Source organism: Trichoderma atroviride, chromosome 2 (assembly GCF_020647795.1).
Source record: "Trichoderma atroviride chromosome 2, complete sequence".
NCBI lineage: Eukaryota > Fungi > Ascomycota > Sordariomycetes > Hypocreales > Hypocreaceae > Trichoderma > Trichoderma atroviride.
Window position 1 is genome coordinate 6,603,602 of NC_089401.1, and position 19,956 is coordinate 6,623,557.

The 19,956-nt window shown below is 50.5% G+C and overlaps 8 protein-coding genes across 9 annotated transcripts; 3 read left to right on the plus strand and 5 right to left on the minus strand.

The window, feature by feature from the left end:
* Positions 1-58: 58 nt before the first annotated feature.
* Positions 59-3,542, minus strand: TrAtP1_005061 (uncharacterized protein). The gene is made up of 3 exons (XM_066112566.1): positions 2,121-3,542; positions 1,937-2,048; positions 59-1,873 (listed from the first exon to the last, which is right to left on the minus strand). Exons 1-3 carry the CDS (start codon positions 2,370-2,372, stop codon positions 414-416), a joined length of 1,824 nt encoding a protein of 607 aa, XP_065968651.1. The 5' UTR covers positions 2,373-3,542; the 3' UTR covers positions 59-413.
* Positions 3,543-3,980: 438 nt separating this feature from the next.
* On the plus strand, positions 3,981-6,567 carry TrAtP1_005062 (uncharacterized protein). Its single transcript, XM_014084400.2, has 5 exons — positions 3,981-4,660; positions 4,731-5,010; positions 5,075-5,286; positions 5,360-5,627; positions 5,693-6,567. The coding sequence occupies exons 1-5, from the start codon at positions 4,473-4,475 to the stop codon at positions 6,365-6,367; spliced, it is 1,623 nt and encodes a 540-aa protein (XP_013939875.2). The 5' UTR covers positions 3,981-4,472; the 3' UTR covers positions 6,368-6,567.
* Positions 6,568-7,363: 796 nt separating this feature from the next.
* On the plus strand, positions 7,364-7,917 carry TrAtP1_005063 (uncharacterized protein; the record flags this gene model as incomplete). Its single annotated transcript, XM_066112567.1, has 2 exons — positions 7,364-7,827; positions 7,893-7,917. 2 exons carry the CDS (start codon positions 7,364-7,366, stop codon positions 7,915-7,917), a joined length of 489 nt encoding a protein of 162 aa, XP_065968652.1.
* A 238-nt stretch (positions 7,918-8,155) lies between these two features.
* On the minus strand, positions 8,156-9,174 carry TrAtP1_005064 (uncharacterized protein; the record flags this gene model as incomplete). The annotated part of the gene is made up of 3 exons (XM_014084402.2): positions 8,156-8,857; positions 8,926-9,077; positions 9,141-9,174. The coding sequence occupies 3 exons, from the start codon at positions 9,172-9,174 to the stop codon at positions 8,156-8,158; spliced, it is 888 nt and encodes a 295-aa protein (XP_013939877.1).
* A 1,808-nt stretch (positions 9,175-10,982) lies between these two features.
* TrAtP1_005065 (uncharacterized protein) lies at positions 10,983-12,902 on the minus strand. Of its 2 annotated transcripts, XM_014085002.2 has the most exons (3): positions 12,712-12,902; positions 12,349-12,656; positions 10,983-12,286 (listed from the first exon to the last, which is right to left on the minus strand). In XM_014085002.2, exons 1-3 carry the CDS (start codon positions 12,747-12,749, stop codon positions 11,187-11,189), a joined length of 1,446 nt encoding a protein of 481 aa, XP_013940477.1. In that variant the 5' UTR covers positions 12,750-12,902; the 3' UTR covers positions 10,983-11,186. The 2 variants fall into 2 exon arrangements, with proteins under 2 accessions (XP_013940477.1, XP_065968653.1); XM_066112568.1 differs by having other exon boundaries at positions 12,349-12,902.
* A 210-nt stretch (positions 12,903-13,112) lies between these two features.
* TrAtP1_005066 (uncharacterized protein) lies at positions 13,113-14,877 on the minus strand. The gene is made up of 3 exons (XM_066112569.1): positions 14,352-14,877; positions 14,069-14,300; positions 13,113-14,008 (listed from the first exon to the last, which is right to left on the minus strand). Exons 1-2 carry the CDS (start codon positions 14,646-14,648, stop codon positions 14,151-14,153), a joined length of 447 nt encoding a protein of 148 aa, XP_065968654.1. The 5' UTR covers positions 14,649-14,877; the 3' UTR covers positions 13,113-14,008; positions 14,069-14,150.
* Positions 14,878-15,967: 1,090 nt separating this feature from the next.
* Positions 15,968-17,218, plus strand: TrAtP1_005067 (uncharacterized protein; the record flags this gene model as incomplete). The annotated part of the gene is made up of 3 exons (XM_014084405.1): positions 15,968-16,113; positions 16,225-16,967; positions 17,034-17,218. 3 exons carry the CDS (start codon positions 15,968-15,970, stop codon positions 17,216-17,218), a joined length of 1,074 nt encoding a protein of 357 aa, XP_013939880.1.
* A 225-nt stretch (positions 17,219-17,443) lies between these two features.
* TrAtP1_005068 (uncharacterized protein) lies at positions 17,444-19,944 on the minus strand (the record flags this gene model as incomplete). The annotated part of the gene is made up of 6 exons (XM_014083389.2): positions 17,444-18,126; positions 18,179-19,109; positions 19,169-19,313; positions 19,377-19,426; positions 19,555-19,579; positions 19,634-19,944. The coding sequence occupies 6 exons, from the start codon at positions 19,942-19,944 to the stop codon at positions 17,444-17,446; spliced, it is 2,145 nt and encodes a 714-aa protein (XP_013938864.2).
* Between the last annotated feature and the right edge of the window lie 12 nt (positions 19,945-19,956).

Here is a 19,956-nt window from a genome sequence, read left to right on the forward strand (position 1 = left end):
GTTGATCAACTTGGAGTAGCGAGGGAAAAGCTGAACGATTTCAATACATCTCTTTTGCCCCATATCCACAATAGACTTGCTTCATTCTCCCGTATCTTTCTAATTTACAATTGTGGTATTTTTGTGTAGAGCTGGTACAAAATATTGGCCGCTCAAGGAGGCGTCATTCGTGACACATGAACGTAGATAAATATGCAATACAATCAAGATTTCCCGCTCTTCTCCCTTGGTATCATCCTCTTGTGTATTTTTTCTTCATATCCCTTTCCCGCACTTGATTCTTTGGTTTCATGTCGTTTTTCTAAATGGTATCCAGAAACAAATTCCTTTCTCTCTCACAACAGCGAGGTTGCATCGTAATCTAGGTAGTATAAAACCAAAAAAAAAAAAGAGGATTGTCGTAATCGTGATTGTTATCGGGTCGCCAAGCCAACAAGTGTGCTTTTAAACGGCTCTACCGTCGTAAACACCACCGTCATCACGCCAAAGACCATCATCGACAGGGCTGCGTATGGCGCGGCGCGGCTTCGTGTTTCGTAGAGGTAGGACACGCCCATTGCGGCGCCGTTGACGCCGATGGCTATGCCTGCGGCGACGGTGACGGGGCTGTCTGTTGTGGAAGTGGTTTGATGCCATGATTTGGGGAACAAGGGTATTGTGTTGTTAGAGTTGACGCTTAGAGAAGCCATGGTGCTGTTAGAGCTCACGCTTAGAGAAGTGAGATGGCTATTCAGGGGTGTTTGTGTGGGTAATGACTCGGCTGTCATCATTGTTTCGTGAGTTGTTGTTGCAACTGTCGTCTTGTCGTCGTCTTCATGTCTGCTCACGCCCAGTTTGTCCAAGATGAACGGATATAGAAGCTGTCCCAGTACGCCATTGCTCACAACGAGCATTGCGTTGACGGGGCTGTTTCCACCAATCGCCTCCGTGGCAGGTTTAGCGAGGGCAAGTGTTGTGCTTCTGGCCGCGAAGCTGAGAGCCTCGGACGCGTTGAGACCTAAAGCTCGACTGGCGAGAACAGAGAGGACGACGTTGCCTGCTGCGGCCGCGGTACACAGTATGATGGAAAAAAGGCCGGCGATGCTAAAGATTTGATGGCGACATTCTGAGAGCTTGAAGCCCCATATGAGAATGCCGCATTCAAGCATCGAGAGCGCGGCGTCGCCAGCGCCGAACCAGCCAGTTGGGTTGTTTGTTATCTGCACGCCATTGACGGCAGATGTCCAGATGGCATAGAGTGGTGAGCCTCCGCTGAATGTTTTCAATGTCCTGGTGAGGCCGCCGGGCCCCAGAACGGAAGCCTTGGCCCTGGTGTATCCTGTCATGAGTAGCGTGGTTATCAAGACGGGATTCATCATTGTTGCCAGCCCCCTCTTCAACGGCGTAGAGTAATTGCATAGCTGGGAGTGTTTGAAAGCGCGCTGAGATCGAACAGAGGATATCCAGACGAACCAGAGGACGAAGCCATCCAGGAGACGCTCCTCATTCGCGGCAACAGCAAGAGGCAAGCCAACAGTGAAGATGAGAAGCAGCGATAGCAGAATCGGGTAGTGTCGTGAAAGAAAGCTCCAAGTAGATGATTCATCATTGTTCGATGGCGCAGTTTGCTCGTTTGGACTTGTTTGCCTCTCCGAATCTGGAATTCCCGGGCACGAGGCCCTGCCTTGTGCTTGTGTAGCTGGTTGGGGTCTAGCATCTTCTTCCAAGTCGGCCGAGCTGATCTCTTCGTCAAATGACGACGACGGCGCAATGCTTTTTTCGGAGCTGATTGAGCCCTTTCTCGAAGATTCCTGTGGTATTAGCTTTGCGATTCCGCTGATGGCCGCCACAGAGAGGAAGAAGACGGTGACCCAGGACACGATGTTGGTCGCAACTAGGAAAGCCAAGAGGTAAGTCAAGCTGTTGGCAGCATCAGAATCCAGTCATGTTTACTTACTGAACGAGCCAATGACACGCCCAATCTCGCCGCCATTGAGCATCTCGTCTTGGTCCAGCATGATCATCGGCACAGAGAATCCCGCGCCTAGGTGGGCATTGATAAAGTCAACCTAAGAAACAATCCGCGTGAATCAGTAACAGCAGACAAACAACAATCTGGGGAGCACCATGTCGTCACGAACCCTCTTCTTGAGCCACCTCCGATAGAAGTCGTCAGTCGTCTTCCACATGGCCCAACTCGCCGTGCTCACAGCAAAAACCAGCACCAAGCCGACAATGGTCGAGAAGAACTCCAAGCCCGCCGAGGCCAAGGTCCGGCTCAGGCCCCAGATCAGCAGCTCGCTCGCCAAGCAAATCATGACAACCAGCAAATATCCAGCTCCTTCAGCAATGGCCTTGTTCCAGCGAAGCCGCCAGATGCCTGGTCCGGCCATGTTGTGAGAGATTCTCGCCGCGGAGAATATAACAAAAGGAGGGCGGGATTGCGGCACCTTGATGGAAGAAGCAAAACTTCTTGTGTGATGGAATTCGGAGAGATTTTTATTGTCTTGTCTCGCTTTGGTCGATTTTCTCCGGCCAGCTGTCAGGTTGGCGTGGTTTCTCTCTCAGACAGCTGATGGCAGGCGGTCAAGACGGCAGAGCTACTTCCGAGTTGTCTCTCCTTGACATACGAGGACCAGCTGAAATACTCGCCATTGTGCAACGGCCATGGCAGGGCAACAGGGCAGTGGATGTGAATGTAAGTCGGCTGGGCATGATGAAGGATCCCTGGCCGCTGCGAATCTTGGGCTACGCACATGTATCTCTCTGGGTGCATCACGGCTGGCCTTGGAGCGATTACATGTACACTTACGCAGGCACGAATCTCTGCAGGGACAGCTGGCCATCTGAGGGCAGCATGGAGTCACAGAGCCGGCAGATGCTGCATCATCAACCTCGCTACCTGCCAGTCATCCCATGTCTCATCTACCAGTATCCAGCATCAGCCGCAAGCCGCAAGCCTTACCCCGTTGAGGGCCGCTGAACTGTGTCTACACAGCGGCAGGCCTTGGCCGGTCGTCGCAGCTCGGTGGGAGATGACGGGCTTCCATGTCGATGGCCGAAGTTTGAGACATGTGTCCTACATCCGGAGAGTCGTGATCCACCTCGGACGCATGCCGGGCTGAAACGGCCAATTTCGACAGGGCTGTCGTCTCTACTGCTTTTCATGCTTTTAATCTGACTTGCAGATGCAAGAGATGAAGTGATTTACTGCCAGAAAATAGCTTCATACTTGGGGTACTCGCCCGGCTTGCAGCCATAAACAAGACTGGAAGACGTCTCCGAGTGGCCACTCCATCGTCAAGGCGGCACCGCTGCTTCTACCGAGAGCAGTAGCACATGGTGCGAGTCACAGATACTCGATATAGCATCTTGATCTGCAAATAGCTCAAGATACGAGTCCGAGGAATCCCAAGGATGAATTGCCGCTCGGTGCGATCCGCTGCTCACGGATCCTGTTCGCTTGCTTGAGCTGGCCAAGATGGCATCCGCGAAGCTGAAGCTTCAACTTGTCTTCACTTTTACTTGTCGATACAAACGGAGTTCAGATGACACAGAGTGGGGATCGAAGCTTTTCGGGTCACGGCATTGGCGCTGCAAGACGTCGGACGAAATCGATACATGCATGCAGGGCTAATAGAAGAGACGAGCCGGAGCCTGGAAATGAACAGACGGCGAGTCTAATCCTCTGTTCTGTGCCCGGCAGCTTTTGCGCTCGGGACGCCACGGGGGAGTGCAGCTGCGTTTTCGTGGATCTGGTTGCTGGCATAAAATGGAAGAAGCTGGAAGGTTGAAGTTGGACATCATTGACTCGTAACTGTGTGAACCGCTCAAGTTGCTTATACGCTGATGCGGCTGGACACGTCGACAGCAGCACCTGTCAGGCGGCAGTGGCGCACCCAACGTGCAGCTGGAGCTGTGGCTACAGGGGCTGCATGGGGCGTGGCATCGTGGCTTTACAGGGGCCTCAGGCGCTTGGGGCCCAATCACGAACCCCTGGAACGATATATCCCGAATTGAGACCCGAAACCGCAACATGTGGTACAGACAGACCTACACATTGAGTTGCAGACGCCATCGAGACGCTGAGCCATCGCAGCGATTGCACAGCGCACGCAGCTGTCGAGACCAGAGCGTGTGATTTGGCTGTTGATACGCGAATACGAATTGATCTGCCTCTTGCAGCTTTCAAGTGAGCGTTGCACGACGTCAGCTGCGAGCTGCGAAAAGAGGACTGCTTTGCGGCAAGCATCAGATCCCTTGCGCCCAATCCGGGGGCCAGCAGCAACAGGACTAGAAACCCGTGGACCATTGAATCGATACAGGCCACGGATAAAGCAGCATCGAGAAGCTTTCGACGCAACAGACGCTCTGCTCGGGCTCGTGGTCTTGTGCTCCCCGTCTCTGCCCCTCACACGCAGCTCCTTGTACGACCAAGTCTCCCCAAGACGGCGTCTTCTGGAAGTGCCATCTCGCTCAACCACAGACTCAGAATGGATCTGGAGACCAGGGTGCAGGCTGAGGCCCTGCTGCTCAAGGCTGCCCGCACGCATGGCGTCCAGGTACGCCGGGATGAGGTGCAACAGCATCTCAGGCACGACCACCACGGCACCGCATTGGCTGAGTGGGCGAGTTTGCATCTCACGACTGATAATCTCCTGTCACCTGATGAGTTGGCAATGTACGTATGGAGACACAGCTTCGACGAGGAGACGAGGCAAACGCCGCTGACATAGGAACCTATGATGCAGATACTCTGCCCTGGACAGGAACGGCCAAGTTGACATCCTGGCCAATCTCCACGACCTGTCCGAAGTACAAGGTGTTACCGAGGATGACATCAAGCTTGCCATTGATGAGCTCAGGAGATCAACGGAGAGCATAACCAAGCAGAGCGAAACGTTGCGTCAGCAGCAGGATGCTCTATCGCGCCTCGTGAGAAGGCGAGCTGAGAACGATGCTCGAAGGCGGGATCTTGACCTTGATAGGCAAAGTAAAGCTGAGTCGGAGCGGCAGAGAGCTGCTGCAGAGGTAATATTTGGACACAAAAAGATTAGGGACAGGCATTCCTACTGACGGCCATGTTCCTTCTTAGGTAGAGGCGGCTTCTCAGAGCCTTGCCTTTCGCATTTCTGATCTCGAGGAGCAAGGCACGCAGGCTGGATCCAACCTCAAGGGCACTCTCGGCGACATATTCCGTGCCGATGACAAGCTGCTGGCCAATCTACAGAAGCTGGGCTGGGAGCTGGAGCGGCCAGATCCAGATGAAACGCTCAAGATTGACAAGCTGCGTGAGACATGCTCGCGGTTAGCCGCCCATACGACACCCCGTCACATTACACGAGAAGAATTGTTTGCTAACTGCTGGTGGGCCTATCAGACTGGTCAAGATTACGGTTGAAACCGTTCGGGCCAAACTAGATACCACCTACATGGACACTCTTGTGGAAGCCGAGCGCTCGGGGCGCGTCCAGCCTTCGACGCATGAAGAAGTCGAGGCCCTCGAGGCAGAGGTGGATTCTCTGCACTCGGAGATTCTCTCTGTTGCTCAGATGTCTGTGGAACAGCAGTACCTTGAGCAGGCTCTCCAAACGGTTTCGACAGAAGGCGGCCAAAGTGCGATGCGCACATCCAACACCTTGGAATACGTGAGCGCTCATCCCTGATTTTTCTACCCAAAATCTACGTTGCCAACGTAATTCTTATTCTGCAGATTAATAAATGCCTTGATCACTTGGTCGGCCGCCTTGACCAGATCCAAGGTCGCATCGAGACTCACCTGTCGCACCAGGCTGCCGCCGCGTCACTCATCTCCACCGCCAAGATGGAAATGGCCGTCGAGATCTTGCTGCCCGTGAAGCAGCCGTCATCGTCCGCCCCAGCATCGATATTCCCCACATCGCCGAGCAAGAGCAGTAATACTCCTGCGCGGAAGCGCTCCAACACCGTTGGCTCTCACCACCACCGCCGCAGATCGTCCGGTGTCGCGGACGAGCCCCCGCTCGACACCCTCATGTACACCATGTCAGTCCCTTCGTCGGTGTCTGAAGAAACCGACGGCAGGGCGCAGATAGTAGCTCTGTCAAAGATTCTCGAGGAGCGATCCAAGAAGACGGATGAGATTGCTCGGAATGCGCAGGAGACGTTTGAACTGGGCGCGCTGGCGCAGCTGAACGATGCTCGGCTTGCCATCCAGCTGGTGCGGGACAGCGTGTTGGCTGAGAGTCCGTTTAATGCGCCGAGACTGGTTGATCCGGAGATTTCGGGCTCCATTACGCTTTTGGCAGCCGATGTGGAGGGTGCAAAGGACAGGCTGGCACCGGTTGAGGGCCAGAGGAGAGACCGGAAGAGCGAGAAGAGGGACGAGTTTGTTGAACGATGGGCATGAGCTGTGGGAGAAACCCTCCGATATCCCGTTTGCGGGTGTCCATGTTGAGAGCTTTCAAGGGTTTATACCTGGGGTTTGAATTTACACACTGCCTTGAATCGACGCAAAGGGCAAGAAAACTTGTTCCAGAAGCTGTATCTTAGTATTGTCCAACTTGGTAACTTGTGTGACTATCATAAAACAAATAATTTGTCTGCGCTCAAATACTACCTAGGAATTTGGAATTTATAAATAGAGGCATACTAGTCATCTGTCAAAAGATGCAGTTTGGCCCATGCCCCTGCGGGTAGATCCGACGCAACCCAGGCATTCCTCACAATGATTGATACAGACGACAGGCCGCGTACTCCGTACAAGGACCTCCATTAGGGACATTCTCGACGAACAATGCGTACACGTTGGCCAATCAAGCAAAAAAACGTTGGGTATTGAACATTTTTTTTTCCAGGGGCAAAGGCATTTGATAGGGGGGAATTAGCCGCGCAAGTTTCTCCCAGGACCCCGTCGCAAAAACAAACACGCGGTTCTCGCATATTCCATGCCCCATCTCCAGCAGTTACTTGCCAATAGTACATTTATATAGCAAAATGCAATGTGATATAAGCTGCATTTGGCATCCGCTGCCAGAGCACTCTTTTTCACTCGGTGACTCCGCTCCGTTGATGCATGCAGTCAGCTTCCTTCACGTATGACCGTCCCCGCTTCTTACTTACGTATAGTTTGCTGCATACTTGAATATCTCTGCCATAATCGCGGAAGTACTTCCTAGTTGCCGGTGTCAAAAAATAAGTATCGAGGCACGTTTTTAATGCTGCTGCCTTCTGGGGGGGACCTGCAGTAGGATCATACCAGGATGTAAAGGAATCGTAGATTTGAAAGCCACACATAACATTTGACCTATAATATGTCCAAGGGTTACTCAATTCAAACAACATCGCCATCAACTTTTCAGAAAATAAACCGTAAAAAAAATACACACACACACACACACACACAATGCTCTCCGCCGGCATCCTCGAATCCCGCCTCAACGCCCTCTACAACCAACTCGAAGGCCTCCGCCCCGACTCCTCCGACGCCGAACTCGTCGCCTTCGCCTCCTTCTTCGCCCAAGACTGCGTCGTCAACTTTGAAAGCATGCGAGAGGCCAAGGAGCCGTCCCTCGGGCGAGACGGCGTCGTCGCCAAACTGCGCGACCAGATGAAGCATCTGTACCTCGAGCAGCGCACCGTCGTCAGCCAGGTGATTAGCGAGTCCGACATGCGCGTGTTTAGCGAGATGAGGAATCGGTATAATGTGCATTCCGAGGTGCTGGATGATTTCCCCGAGACGCTGGTGGCGACATTTGACGACGAGGGGTTGATTACGAATTTCTCGCTGTACGGCTGCAGAAGTCACATCTTGATCATGATCCAAAAGGCCACTGGTAACGGACCCTTTTCAGCGGAAGAAATGACAAAGTGAGTACATGTAGTCTTCATATAGCTCGCCATGCTGAAAGTTTGTACTAATTGTTAGATGGTAGATATCCGCCTCATTGTTGTTCGTAAGCGAAGCCTAGAAGCCGGTTTTCAAAACAGTCAATTACATTGCATTGCACGCCCATGAGTATAAAGCATCTCAGTTGGAAGTGATGATTGATATCTATTAAAGTCTAGCCATGTAGAGTATGAATTAGGTACCTAGATAACGACCACCGAATTAAGTGAGACCCGGAATCAAAGTCATCCTTGTCTCTACACCTCAGTCTCCAGTACTGAACCACCGGTTTTTTTCTACATCATCCATTTAGGCCTTGAATCGTCGGGCAATGCGAGAGAATTCGAAGCTTCGCTTGGTAGAAGCAGAGAAGCCGCAACCAGTCTTGCCGTTCTGGAATTGGGCACCAACACCGGAGCAAGTGGCACCGCCGTTTTGACCGGCGCAGCAGCCAGAAGCACAGTCGGCATCGCTGAGGCAGGCACCGGTAATGAACTGCTGGCCCTTGCCGTTGCCGAGGTTCTTGGCACCGGCGGGATCGCCAACTGCGGTGTTGAAGCCAGCGGGAGCAGCAACAGCGCTGTTAGTAGAGCCGGAGCTGGAGCCGCTGTTGGAGCTGGGCGCAGGAGCAGGAGCAGGGGCAGAAGAAGAGCCGCCGTTGGCATTGAAGCCACAGCCAGTCTTGCCGTTCTGGAACTGGGCGCCGACACCAGAGCATGTAGCACCACCGTTTTGACCGGCACAGCAGCCAGAGGCACAGTCAGCATCGCTGAGACAGGCACCAGTAATGAACTGTTGGCCCTGGCCGTTGCCGAGGTTCTTGGCACCAGCTGGGTCACCGACAGCGGTGTTGAAGCCAGCGGGAACGTTGGCAGAAGTGCCAGTGTTGGATGTAGAGCCGGAGCTGGAGCCGGAGTTGGAGCTGCCGGCAGCAGCACTGGGCTGAGGAGGAGCACCACCGTCACCAAAACCACAACCTGATTTCCCAGCCTGGAACTGAGCACCAAGACCCTGGAAGAAGCCGAGTGTTAGTGGAAGGGCCGGAGATGGGAAACTGTTAGAAGAGACGATAGACTTACAGAGCAAACACCACCACCGCTTATGAAAGCGCAGCAAGTCGAAGCGCAGTCCTTGCTAGACAAGCACTGGCCGCCAATGAACTGACCACCGGCGCCATTTCCGACGTTCTTGGCACCAGCAGGGTCACCAAGGGCGTAGACAGAAAGGGCGACTAAATGGTCATGTTAGAAAAACAAACAAGCTCATCTGGGCCTGTGTGGGTTTGTCGACTTACAAGTAAGAGCTGAGGCAACTGACAAGCGAACCATTTTTGCGGTATTGTGTTTGTTGTGTGTATACAAAAAGATGTTGGTGAAGAGTTCCAAAAGAGAGCGAGAGAGTTGTAGTTGTTTTCGTGTTTTTGAAAAAAAAAAAAAGATTAAAAAGACGAAGCAAGCGACACCAGGTCGAAATTGAACTCTGAAAGAAAGGAAGGTTGGGAAAAAGAGGCACCTGGCCTGAAGGAGTGAAGGAAGTTGAGGTGTTGGTGACTGGGAAGTCGTGATGGTGATGGAGAGAAAGAAGAAGCCAAACATCCTGGGCCCGGACTTGCGCTTCTTCTTATACTCGATTGACAAAGGCATGAAAAAGCCCCATCTTTCCTATTTCTCGTCTTCATTCTGCCTCGACTTCTTTCCTTGTCGTGTTTCCTGGCGCTAAAACTTTGACCTGGGCGTCTCAACTCCCTGCTCTTTTCGCGCGACCAGCCGAGAGCCGAATCAGATGCCACGGACAGACTCGTAGCAGGGGGCCCGAAAGCCCCGAAACCAGGGCGACGTCTGGACGTTTGACATCTCTCGTCTTTGGTCGTCTATGCGCCTTCAAGGGGGGACGAGCGCAAGATTCGGACGAGGGTGCGACTGGCCTCTGCTGGGGGGAGAAGAAGCCGCCGTGACTGTGTCGTTGCGCACCGGCTTAGTGGTTGTGGAGAGAGGCCAGGGGAAAAGAGTTTCGGGAGGCGTTTTCTGCGACAAAGCCGGGGTCGAGTTCATGCGCCGACGGTTTTGTGGCGATCGGGCCGCTAGGCAGTTTCTAGGTTAGCGGTTCTCTAATTCTGATTTTAGCATCAGGAATCAGGATAGAAGGTTGGACACGGCTGTTTTCCGATCATTTGGCGAGTTGACGGCGTGCATGCAGATACACGATGGAAACAAAACGCAAAAACAGGCTGCAGTTGTTTCAACGGGTGGGCGAGATCTGGTCTATGAAAACGGTTTCGTTTTTTTTTTTTTAGATTTTGAGCCCTTGCTTTGCCGCGGCTGATGATCGTGCACCTGGACGCAGATTCTGGTTTGTGATACATGATGGATGCTCATTACAGCACCAAATTGCTAATTTGGCATGTGTCAATGCGCCAGCTCGGCGATGCAATGAGGCGCAAGCCGCGGACTCGGGACGACACTGTCTCAGCAGTATTGGACAATGCCGCCATTGTTATTGACCATGCCTCGGATAGCACCGCATAGACCTGTATCTAGTGTTAAGCAACAATCGCCAACGTCGAATCCAGTCCAATCCTCCATCATCGAGCTGCCGGCGTCGTGATTCTGCAAGAGCTGCCGCCTGCACTAAGCCTCGAGCCCGAGCATCTCGTCCAATCTGTCATCGACACGGACAAGACACCCAGTTGCGCGCGCATCTTTCGAGACGCTCGACGGGTTTCATGTTTGAAATTGCCCCTGTTTGAGGATTTCGCTGAGCCCCGGTTTCTGCTAGCACTACGACTAGCGGAATGAGGGCCAAGTATGATCCGGGCCGCGCTGGGACCGGGGTCGAGCTGATTTCTTATTCTTACTTGGTAACCGAAACAAAACTCCGCCAAGTTGCCAGTGCGTGCTTCAGGTCTCGGATCGTAGCTGACACGCAAGGGTTGCTTACAGACGTCAGCATCTGCATCGATTTTGGGAGCATCAGGCAATGGATCATGATCGTTCCGAGCCTGTGCACGATCCCCGCAAATCGTCCTTCTTCTTTGGGCTGCTTTGCGTTGATTCAAGCTTACTTGTACCTGTAGGTATACGAGAGAAACAAGCATTATCCCACAACTTTATTTCGGCGCCAGCCTTTCCGGTCACAAGTGAGCTGGAACATGTCAGCCTTGTTCACTGATTGCCGTTTCTGCGCTTGAGTGCTTTATCGGGCTATTTTTGCATATTCTATTTGTGGAAAGACTTTCTATAGAGAACGTATAGCTGTCATGAGGACGTGTAGCTCAAAGGCATTGCACCTGGTTTTATTCTTCAATCGGCTACCCTACACAAAGCAGCCATTGCGCTCATTTCTAGTAAACGCCAGGCAAAATCCTCCACTTAACCGCCTTTTTATACTTTTCCCAATCCTCCCCATACTTCTCGGCGCACGCGGCGTCATCCCTTCCCTCACGATGTATCAGCAGCGAAGCAAAATACAAGACGTAGAAGTACGTGTAAACCATGCCCCATCCCCTTGCTGCCCCTTGCACCACTTGCCTGCCATCTAGCATCGTGACCACACTCGCTCCCGCTGTAGCAGCAGCCCCAGCTGGCAGAATCATGTATCCTGCTATCCCGGTAGGAAGGCTGAAAGGCGACGCCTGTAACCAGTCTCCGAAATAGTTGATGTGGCGCGACACTCCCCACCATCCATCTGCAAGGAGTCTTGTGCCACGCTTGGTTTGTATGAAAGACATGTTTTTAACGCTGGGGTGATTGGGCTGCGTGCGAAAGATGCGTTTCTGCGAGTTGGATGCGCGAAAGATGTATAGGCCAACGGCAAAAACTGCTGATACGAGGGAGATTCCTGTCCAGCCAAGCTGTAACGGGTAGACGGAGAGGTAGCGGGTTTGCGTAGAATAAAGAAATGGCACCCAGACAATGTCTCCGAAGGACAACATGAAGCCCAGTCCATCTGTGATTGTATCCATCATGACCAGAATTCCCGATTCGGCATATTGTCCTTCAAGGGCGTAGTATCCCTGGACCGCGGCGACGAAGAGAATGCTGTCAGATACGTATCCGTACGTGCGGTACTGCTTTGCAACAAAAGCAAGATCGAGAAGGATCCAGCCCGTCAAACCAGGCCGCATTTCCAGCCAGACCTTGAGATCAATCTCGCCAAAGAAGGGGAGAGTGACGCGAGGGTTGAGCTCACGGCCGATGAAGAAGTCGTACATGATATTGCCGGTTTGGCCGCCCAGCGCGAGCTCTCTCAATTCGCTGTTGCCAGGTTTGACGCTGAAACTTTTCAGGTAGACGAAGATTGAGATTGCAAATGCAAGGATGAGGTTGGCTGTGTATATCTGCAGATAGTTTTCGTCGATAAAAGTCCAGAGAGGGAACTCGGCGCCGTATAAAAGTGTGCCCACGGCACATGCAGCCAGCTGAACAAGACTAGAAGAAAATGCTTCAAATAGTTAGTTTGCTGGGCAGCATTCATTAAATAATCATATATGATGACAAGCTTACCATTCAACTTGTACCTCAGCGGCCGCCCTGATTCTCTCAGCTTCGTGCCATAGACCTCCTGCCCCGGGAGCACTCGATAAAGCACCAAGCTGAGCAAGTAGTAACTCATGACCCAGCCGCTGACCTTCCAGCTGGCAAAGCCCCAGATGCCATTCTCAGGCCATGGAATTTGATCTTTGAGCTGCGTCAGCGAGAGAGACTTAGGCTGGAGGAGCGCGGGCGCAGGGCAGCCGGTGATGTCGTTGCAGGTAAAGTAAAAGAAATAGAGCAGAACGGGGAGGCCAAAGACGAGCGATGCAGTGCCTAACCTGATCCACGGGTTAGACAAAAAAGACATTCGATCCTTTGAGATCAACAACCTACGGGCCACCGAATTCATATTTGTGTTTTGTCGCTGCCATTCTTGCCTCTGGTCGAATACCAGTGCAGATAAATGGAATTTGCGCTACTGCCCTGTATGTTGTCCCAACCCAGATCAGCGTGCCTCTATTCGCACTTCTTGGTTCTCAAGCTGCAGCTCTGTACAGATAGAATAGAATATATATTTCTTTCTTGGCGACTCTTATATACATGTGTGTTGCGTATTGGCGATTTGTGATGAAATACGCTGGCGATTACGAATACGCACGGCAAAGCGCTGCCCCATCTGAGCTGATCCGGATCGATCGCGCCCGGGGACTAATTTGAGTTGCTGGACGAGCTCTCATTGGGTCGACTTTCAGATCCACAGCTTCCGCGGCGACCGGATAATGCGTTCGTTGAGACTTGACTCAGAGACGGGAAAGAAGACATCAGTGATGATGGCACTGCTTCGATCAACGTGATGCGTAGTCTGTGGTAGACTTTGAGCTTCAGACTTCAACAAATCATTGTGAAACTGACATGGCCCGTTGGCCAGCAGCTTCACATCCCGTTATTCAACAGCTTCACTACGCCAATCTTGCTACACACCTAAGCCAAGGCAATGAATGGATGATCGTATACAGTTACGCCTTTGCAGTTCTACTGCTGATGCTGCAGATACATTGTCTGGCACACGCGCCAATTGACGAGAGATACATGCAAGCTGTCTAGTTTTCTATGGACAACACTAAGAAATTGCTACGTCGACGATGTACCTCTTCTCTAAGCCGCGCCTCTGCCTACCCTAGAGTTGGATTTCTTTCGAAAAAAAAAAGTAGGGAAGACGCGCCTGCGCCTACCCTAGAGTTGAAAATTTTTCCAAAAAAAAAAAGAAAAAAAAAAGGGGGAGAAAAGAGTTTGGAAGAGACTTTGAATAGGAAATATGAGAGGGAAAGAAAAGAGACAAGAAAAAAAACGTGAGAAAATAAAAAAGAAGGCCGGAGGGAGGCAGGCAGGCAGGGAGGAGGAGCTCGAAGGAGAAGAACAGAAGAAGAAGGGAAAGAAGAAAAGAAGAAGAAAAAGGGGGAGAAAGGAAGAAGAAGAAGAAGAGTTTTGAGTTTTGAAGTTTTGGAGTTTTGAAGTTTTGAAGTTTTGAAGTTTTGAAGTTTTGGAGTTTTTTTTGGTTGGACAAAGATGTTGGACAAAGGCGTTGGATGAGTATGGTGGGTGGAAAGGAAGTTCCGGTGAGTTTTCAGGGGAGTCGCCCCTAAAAACTCATCGGAATCCCTTCCTCCCCACCATACGTGGGATGAGGATGCTATAGAAGGATGTTAGTGAGGACGTTGGATACTAGAAAGGATCAATGCTAGATACGTACCTGTGCTGGTGAGGATGCCGGACGAGTATGGTGGGTGGAAAGGAAGTTCCGATGAGTTTTCGGGGGAGTCGCCCCCAAAAAGTCATCGGAATCCCTTCCTCCCCACCATCCGTTGGATAAGGATGCCGGCCGAGTATGGTGGGTGAAAGGAAGTTCCGGTGAGTTTTCGGGGGGGTCGCCCCCAAAAACTCATCGGAATCCCTTCCTCCCCACCATACATAGAATGAGGATGCTGTAGAAGGATGTTAGCAAGGAACGCTGGATGGGGATGCTAGATACGTACCTGTGTTGGTGAGGATGCCGGACGAGTAGGTATGGTGGGTGGAATGGAAGTTCCGATGACTTTTCGGGGGAGTCGCCCCCAAAAGGTCATCGGAATTCCTTTCTCCCCACCATCCGTTGGATGAGGACGTTGTGTTGATCGTGTTGTGGTGGTGTTGTGGTGTTGTGTGTTTGAGAGGTGAAGAAGAAATCTTCCATCTTCGAGGGGGAAATCGCTGGGTTTATATAGTCGCGTCCTTCTGGCTGGCCTCCCTACTGCTGCAGCGTTATGGGGCCATCTGTGAAGAAATTGACTCATTCCGGATGAGCCGCGTCATTGCCTATGCGCTTTATTATAAGAGACGAGCTTTGCTTTCGGCGAGAAATTGGATTGGTGGCTTGAAGTTTGAAAGATTGGCCCGGAAGTGGATGATAGGCGAGGAAATCGGTCAACCACGAAGCTTGATAGTCGACGAAACTTTAGTATTGGCGAGGGAATTTATCGTTGATGAGGGAATTTATCGTTGATGAGGGAATTTGTCATTGACGAGCCATTGGCGAAGAAGTTTATTGTTGGCAAAAAGCTTTATCATTGGCGAGGGAATCTATCGTTGATGAGGGAATTTGTCATTGACGAGCTATTGGCGAAAAGGTTTATTGTTGGCGAAAAGCTTTATCATTGGCGAGACTTCGTTAGTGGTAAGGAACTGGACTGGTTATCATGAAGTTTCATTGGCGAAGGAGTTTACTATTGGTCAAGCACTTTACTATTGGCGAGGAATTTTACTGTTGGCAAAGAATTTCACTGTTGGAGAGATTTGATCATCGGCGAGACTAGATTGGGGAGCAACTTTATCTTGACCCTTATTGTTCTTGAGCGTGCAATCTAGCTTTGGTTAACCTTTACTTGGCCGAGCAAGCTGAATCTTTCTGCTTTTGGATGTCCTTATCCATCTAGTCATCGAACTGAGTAACATGTGGCTATATCTCCTACATACCCGAGGGGGATCACAGATTAAGCTTTCCCCTCTCTTCTCCGCCAAACGTTATTTTAACCTTATTAGCTCGTAATTCACATGATTGTTTGATTGCTTATACATATTTTCCTTCTATAAAGTTGCTGCTCCACCGTTGACGGACAATTATTGAGAGTTAACTGATGTTCGGCCTTATCTGACTTTTTCTGCTCGGTCCCAGCTGAAAAGATTGGAGGCCAACAACTTTGCAGTAAAGCATATGTGCCAAGTTTACGGATGCTGTGCCGTAAGCATCGATCCTATACTTACGTGGACGCTGATGGTGTGGCTCTTGCTCGGAACCGAAGTCGTGTCAGCCGTAATACCTCTTCCGCCATTTTTGTCCTTCGGATCCGGTCAATTGTCCTACGCTTGTCAATGTTTAGCTGAGTCAGCCCCAATAACTCGCTTCCGAATTGATAGTCGATATGGATGTTGCATATGTGCAGTGAGCAGAGAATGCCTCGACGGATTGGTAATACGGATTGGTAATGCGTTTGATGTCTATTCCGTGCCATGATGTGAAATAATGTGTTTGTAAATGTACTTAAATAAAGAGCCACGTTGGTTGACTTGAAATCATCAACCTCATGTAACATTTTGTAACGACGACACTTCTAAAATGATGACGGAAATCCCAAATGTCCAAACCGCAGCTCTTATCAAAGACCCTGGTCCTAATGCATGGATAGAAGTTCGCCATGACTACCCTGTTGCACAGCCTGGGCAAAATGAAGTTTTGCTGAAAATGGAGTGCTCGGGAATATGGTGAGTTCAACTATGATAATGCTGAAATGCTGAGTCACGAGTCATCTACTCTTTTATCATGTATTCGTTGTGACAGCAGCTGACTGGGCATTGCCTTTCGGCGAGCTTCAGTTACTCGGATATTTACGTCTACACGGGAAATAACCCCCATTACAACGAAGTTCCCTGTCACGAAGGCGTCGGCCAGGTTGTGCAGCTTGGCCCTGGCGTTGCCGATGCTCTTCTTGGTCAGAGGGTTGGACTTGGATGGATCTATAGCGTGTGTGGCCACTGCTACAATTGCATGGCGGGCCGTGATAATTGGTGTGTAAACCAATGCAACACTGGCACTGATAAGCCAGGAACCATGCAACAGTACGTTGTTGCAAACGCGGATTATTTGATGCCAATTCCAGATGAGCTATCCTCGTTTCATGCCGCACCATTTCTCTGCGGCGGCATTACCATGGTTGGAGCACTATCCCTGTGTGACGATGCTCTTGAGGACGGTGATACTCTTGTCATCTCTGGCTCAGGAGGCGGCTTGGGACACTTGGGCCTTCAGATTGCTTCCAATACGAAGAATCAAAAGCGTTTGAATATCATCGCAATTGACACTGGATCGGTCAAGCAAAAGCTGAGTGTCGATCTTGGAGCAGCAGCTTTTATCGATTTCAAAACAGAGGATGTTGTCAAAAAGGTGATGGAATTGACAAATGGTAAAGGCGCCGACGCGGCTATAGTGGTCCCAGAAGCAACTGAAGCCTTTGCTCAAGCATTGAAGTACCTAAGATATACCGGAACGATGATATGCGTTGGTATCACTAAGATGGATTACCGCTTTCCAATTTCCCCTACTGATCTTGAATATAGAGGTACGTGAGGCTACTGGGCACAAAGACATGATAGATGAGGAATATTGTGCTGACATGATAACACAGGGTTGACTATCAAGGGCTGTCACGTAGGAACCAAAAAGCAAATGAATGACTTGCTGATATCAGCTGAGAAAAAGGAAGTGACTCCGAAAGTTGAAGTCTTTGAGTTTTCGAAAATTGACGAGCTGTTCCAGCGCGTGAAGCATGGTGACGTCGTCGGTCGTTTCGTTGTGCAAATACCACAGTAATGCAAGTATCCGTATGAGGTTTACCTTACAAACTCGACCATCTTTCGATTTGTAAATATATGCAGATAAAACATGATTTGTACTATAGCGCCTCATTTATGGCTTGAGATACACAAATGCCATGGAAACTCAAACTCAAACTTTATACATGTATCAAACTTTATATCAAACTTTATATCAGTGCCCACAGTGATCTCTGACTTCGCTTCATAATCGCAAAGGCTGCTAAGAATTCGTACTAAGTACTATTGGAGGCCTAGCGAAGAGTGTCTTTGCTTGGCAGCCATGTCCTGCTTCGTCGATTCTGACAACAAAAGATGGTAATTGATCCGAGCCTGTGATGCTACTGTAAGAAAATTCGTAAAATATGTCTTCATTGCTATTCTGACGCCCATTGCGGGTCATTTGCTGGCGCTGTTGTCCTCCCAAAGTGCCAGAGAAGCCCCCAGCTGGCTCACGTAGTGTATCCGAGCTGGTATCGACAGGCCCAATGCCGGCATTAAGAGACTCACGTAAAAGTTTCCTCACTCTTTGTACTGACTGTAAATACTGAGGCAGTTCATCGAGCGCATCGAACATGATTCGGCAAAAGCCATCGAACGCGTCTTGTGCCATCTCATCTCGCTCCAGATAGATTAGCAAAACCTCTGCGGCTAGCTGTAGTGACGCAAGAATGTGATGTGGATAAGGGTCCACGCTAATCAATGAGGAGAGTTTGTGTCTGCGCTGAGCTTCGTCTTTGCCGATAGCAACCCGGCAGCTGAGACCAAAGCTGATTGTGCTAAAGATGGTGTGAACGGACTCGCGACGGACGGCATCGAAATCTGGAACAATATCCGTACGTTCAATGGAGGCAGTTAGGCCACACAAAAGGAGTAATCCCATGTGATAGTGCAATAGCAGAAGGTCTGTAAAGCATTAGCTTGGAAGTTTTTTGTCTCACTGTTTGCATATTCGTACAATAGCATAATCGGACATCTTTACTGAAAAAAAGAATGTGCTTCTCGCAAGCTGCAAGAAGTGGTTTGAAAGTCCTGTTAAAGCGATCCAAGGCCTCTGCGATGAGGAATCGTAGTCTGGCGATGACAGACTCTCCATAGCCATGGTTCATGGCTTCTCTCAGAACTCCGATGAGTTTCCATACATATCCCTTCCAGGTGGATGCCCGATGGACAATATATAGTGTATCATGGCTTGTTGGAACAAATCCATTTTGTCTCCATGCCTCTGTGTTTTCGTGAAATAGCTGAACTCGAGCTTTCACGAGGCAAAAGACTGGCTCTTCCTCAAAGCCAAACACACCACTGCAGAGAATAGAGGGGCATCCTCTAGTCATTGATGAAGAAGTATCAAATACTACACCGGCCCAATACATCATGGTTTCGGCATGAATGAAATCTTCATTGACGGAGTTGTGAGCATTTGGGACTTTTTTACCGAATGATAAGCCAGTTCCAGAAAACCTGAGATCGCGTCGTTTTACCCTTAGTCTATGGATTTGGCGAAGCGCCATGTCGATGCTGACCTCACCAGCCATGTAAGCATTCTCGATATCCATGGAGGCCTCCTCGGAGATTGGAGTTAGGCCAAATAGATACAAAGCAAGAACAGTTTGGTAGCTTAGCTTGTCAAACACGGCCATGACTCTGGACCTGGCGTTGTTCCAAAGATGATTGCCAAGCACTAGGAGCTGTTGGCTATCAATTGCATTATCCGTCACCAATGGGAGCCAGCGACAAGAGAAGGCATGCACTGCTGATATCAATGCCAACTGAATGGTGCGATCGCCCCTCGAGCAACGGTGGACGATTGGTGTATGCTGGTTGGCGTCGCAGGCACAGTTTGCCCAATCAAGTGACACAACCAGCTGCAGCATTGTGAGGCCAGACATCTGGGTTTGTAATTGGCATGCTGAATATGTAATCAAGGCGTAACAAAGAGGCTACTTACATGGTCGGGCACCACGTAGGGGCTGCAGTCGGGGCCGGTCCACAGAGTAAGGACAGGCTCGAAGATGAGAGTGAAGACTGTCCATAGCCGGTTATGTAATGCTTTGGCCTCGATTTGCTGGGACAGCTCAGAACTAGATATGAGTCTATAGACTTGAAGATTAGAAGCCGAACAGTTAGTGGTAGCAGATGAATAAGCCGGGACAAACTGCGTATTGCCATCACTTTCTGCCGCGGAAGGTGGGTCAGCTTCATCATGCTGTATATCCTCAGAAGGTTCAAAATCATTGGTTATCCCGGCAGCGCCCGTTTGAGAGTGACCTGATGCCGAGAGACGAGAGAACTGGCGAGTCCTCGGCCTGCTTACGCCTCTAGCTGCCGTTGTACTCCTACTTGCTCGGTTCCGAATCCACTAACATGGATCATCAGAATGGAACTTTGGTCGGAAGCAAAGGATCAGACTTACCTCATAGGTACATGGTAGAGCTCGCTTCGAACAGTTTGTACACTGAACTTGTGGCGATGGCGAACCAGCATCGGAACCACTGGAAGATGCATGATGGCGCTCTTGTAATCGAGATGCATCACATGCGATACGCTTTCCGCGACAGTAGTCGCAACTGGAGAACTGACGCCGACGTGCAGACTCGGATTCGGATACGCCTCGGACCATGGCGGAACTGTGAAAATGCTGGAGTAGTTTTGATAATAAGCGGTTTTTGTTTGGACAAGGGAGTAGCGGAAGACTAGAATCTCGGATCCGAACAGCATCATCATCTGGGATTAGTC

Coding starts and splice junctions, on each gene's coding strand:
- TrAtP1_005066 (XM_066112569.1), bottom strand. CDS start 14,648: ATGAGTCAATTTCTTCACAGATGGCCCCATAACGCTGCAGCAGTAGGG. Junction 14,301..14,351: donor CGGCATCCTCACCAACACAG/GTACGTATCTAG, acceptor ATCCTTCTACAG/CATCCTCATTCTATGTATGG.
- TrAtP1_005062 (XM_014084400.2), top strand. CDS start 4,473: ATGGATCTGGAGACCAGGGTGCAGGCTGAGGCCCTGCTGCTCAAGGCT. Junction 5,011..5,074: donor GGCAGAGAGCTGCTGCAGAG/GTAATATTTGGA, acceptor GTTCCTTCTTAG/GTAGAGGCGGCTTCTCAGAG. Junction 5,287..5,359: donor CTGCGTGAGACATGCTCGCG/GTTAGCCGCCCA, acceptor TGGGCCTATCAG/ACTGGTCAAGATTACGGTTG.
- TrAtP1_005065 (XM_066112568.1), bottom strand. CDS start 12,727: ATGAATTCGGTGGCCCGTAGGTTGTTGATCTCAAAGGATCGAATGTCT. Junction 12,287..12,348: donor GCTGAGGTACAAGTTGAATG/GTAAGCTTGTCA, acceptor AACTATTTGAAG/CATTTTCTTCTAGTCTTGTT.
- TrAtP1_005061 (XM_066112566.1), bottom strand. CDS start 2,372: ATGGCCGGACCAGGCATCTGGCGGCTTCGCTGGAACAAGGCCATTGCT. Junction 2,049..2,120: donor GGAGGTGGCTCAAGAAGAGG/GTTCGTGACGAC, acceptor ATTGTTTCTTAG/GTTGACTTTATCAATGCCCA. Junction 1,874..1,936: donor GCGTGTCATTGGCTCGTTCA/GTAAGTAAACAT, acceptor TGGCTTTCCTAG/TTGCGACCAACATCGTGTCC.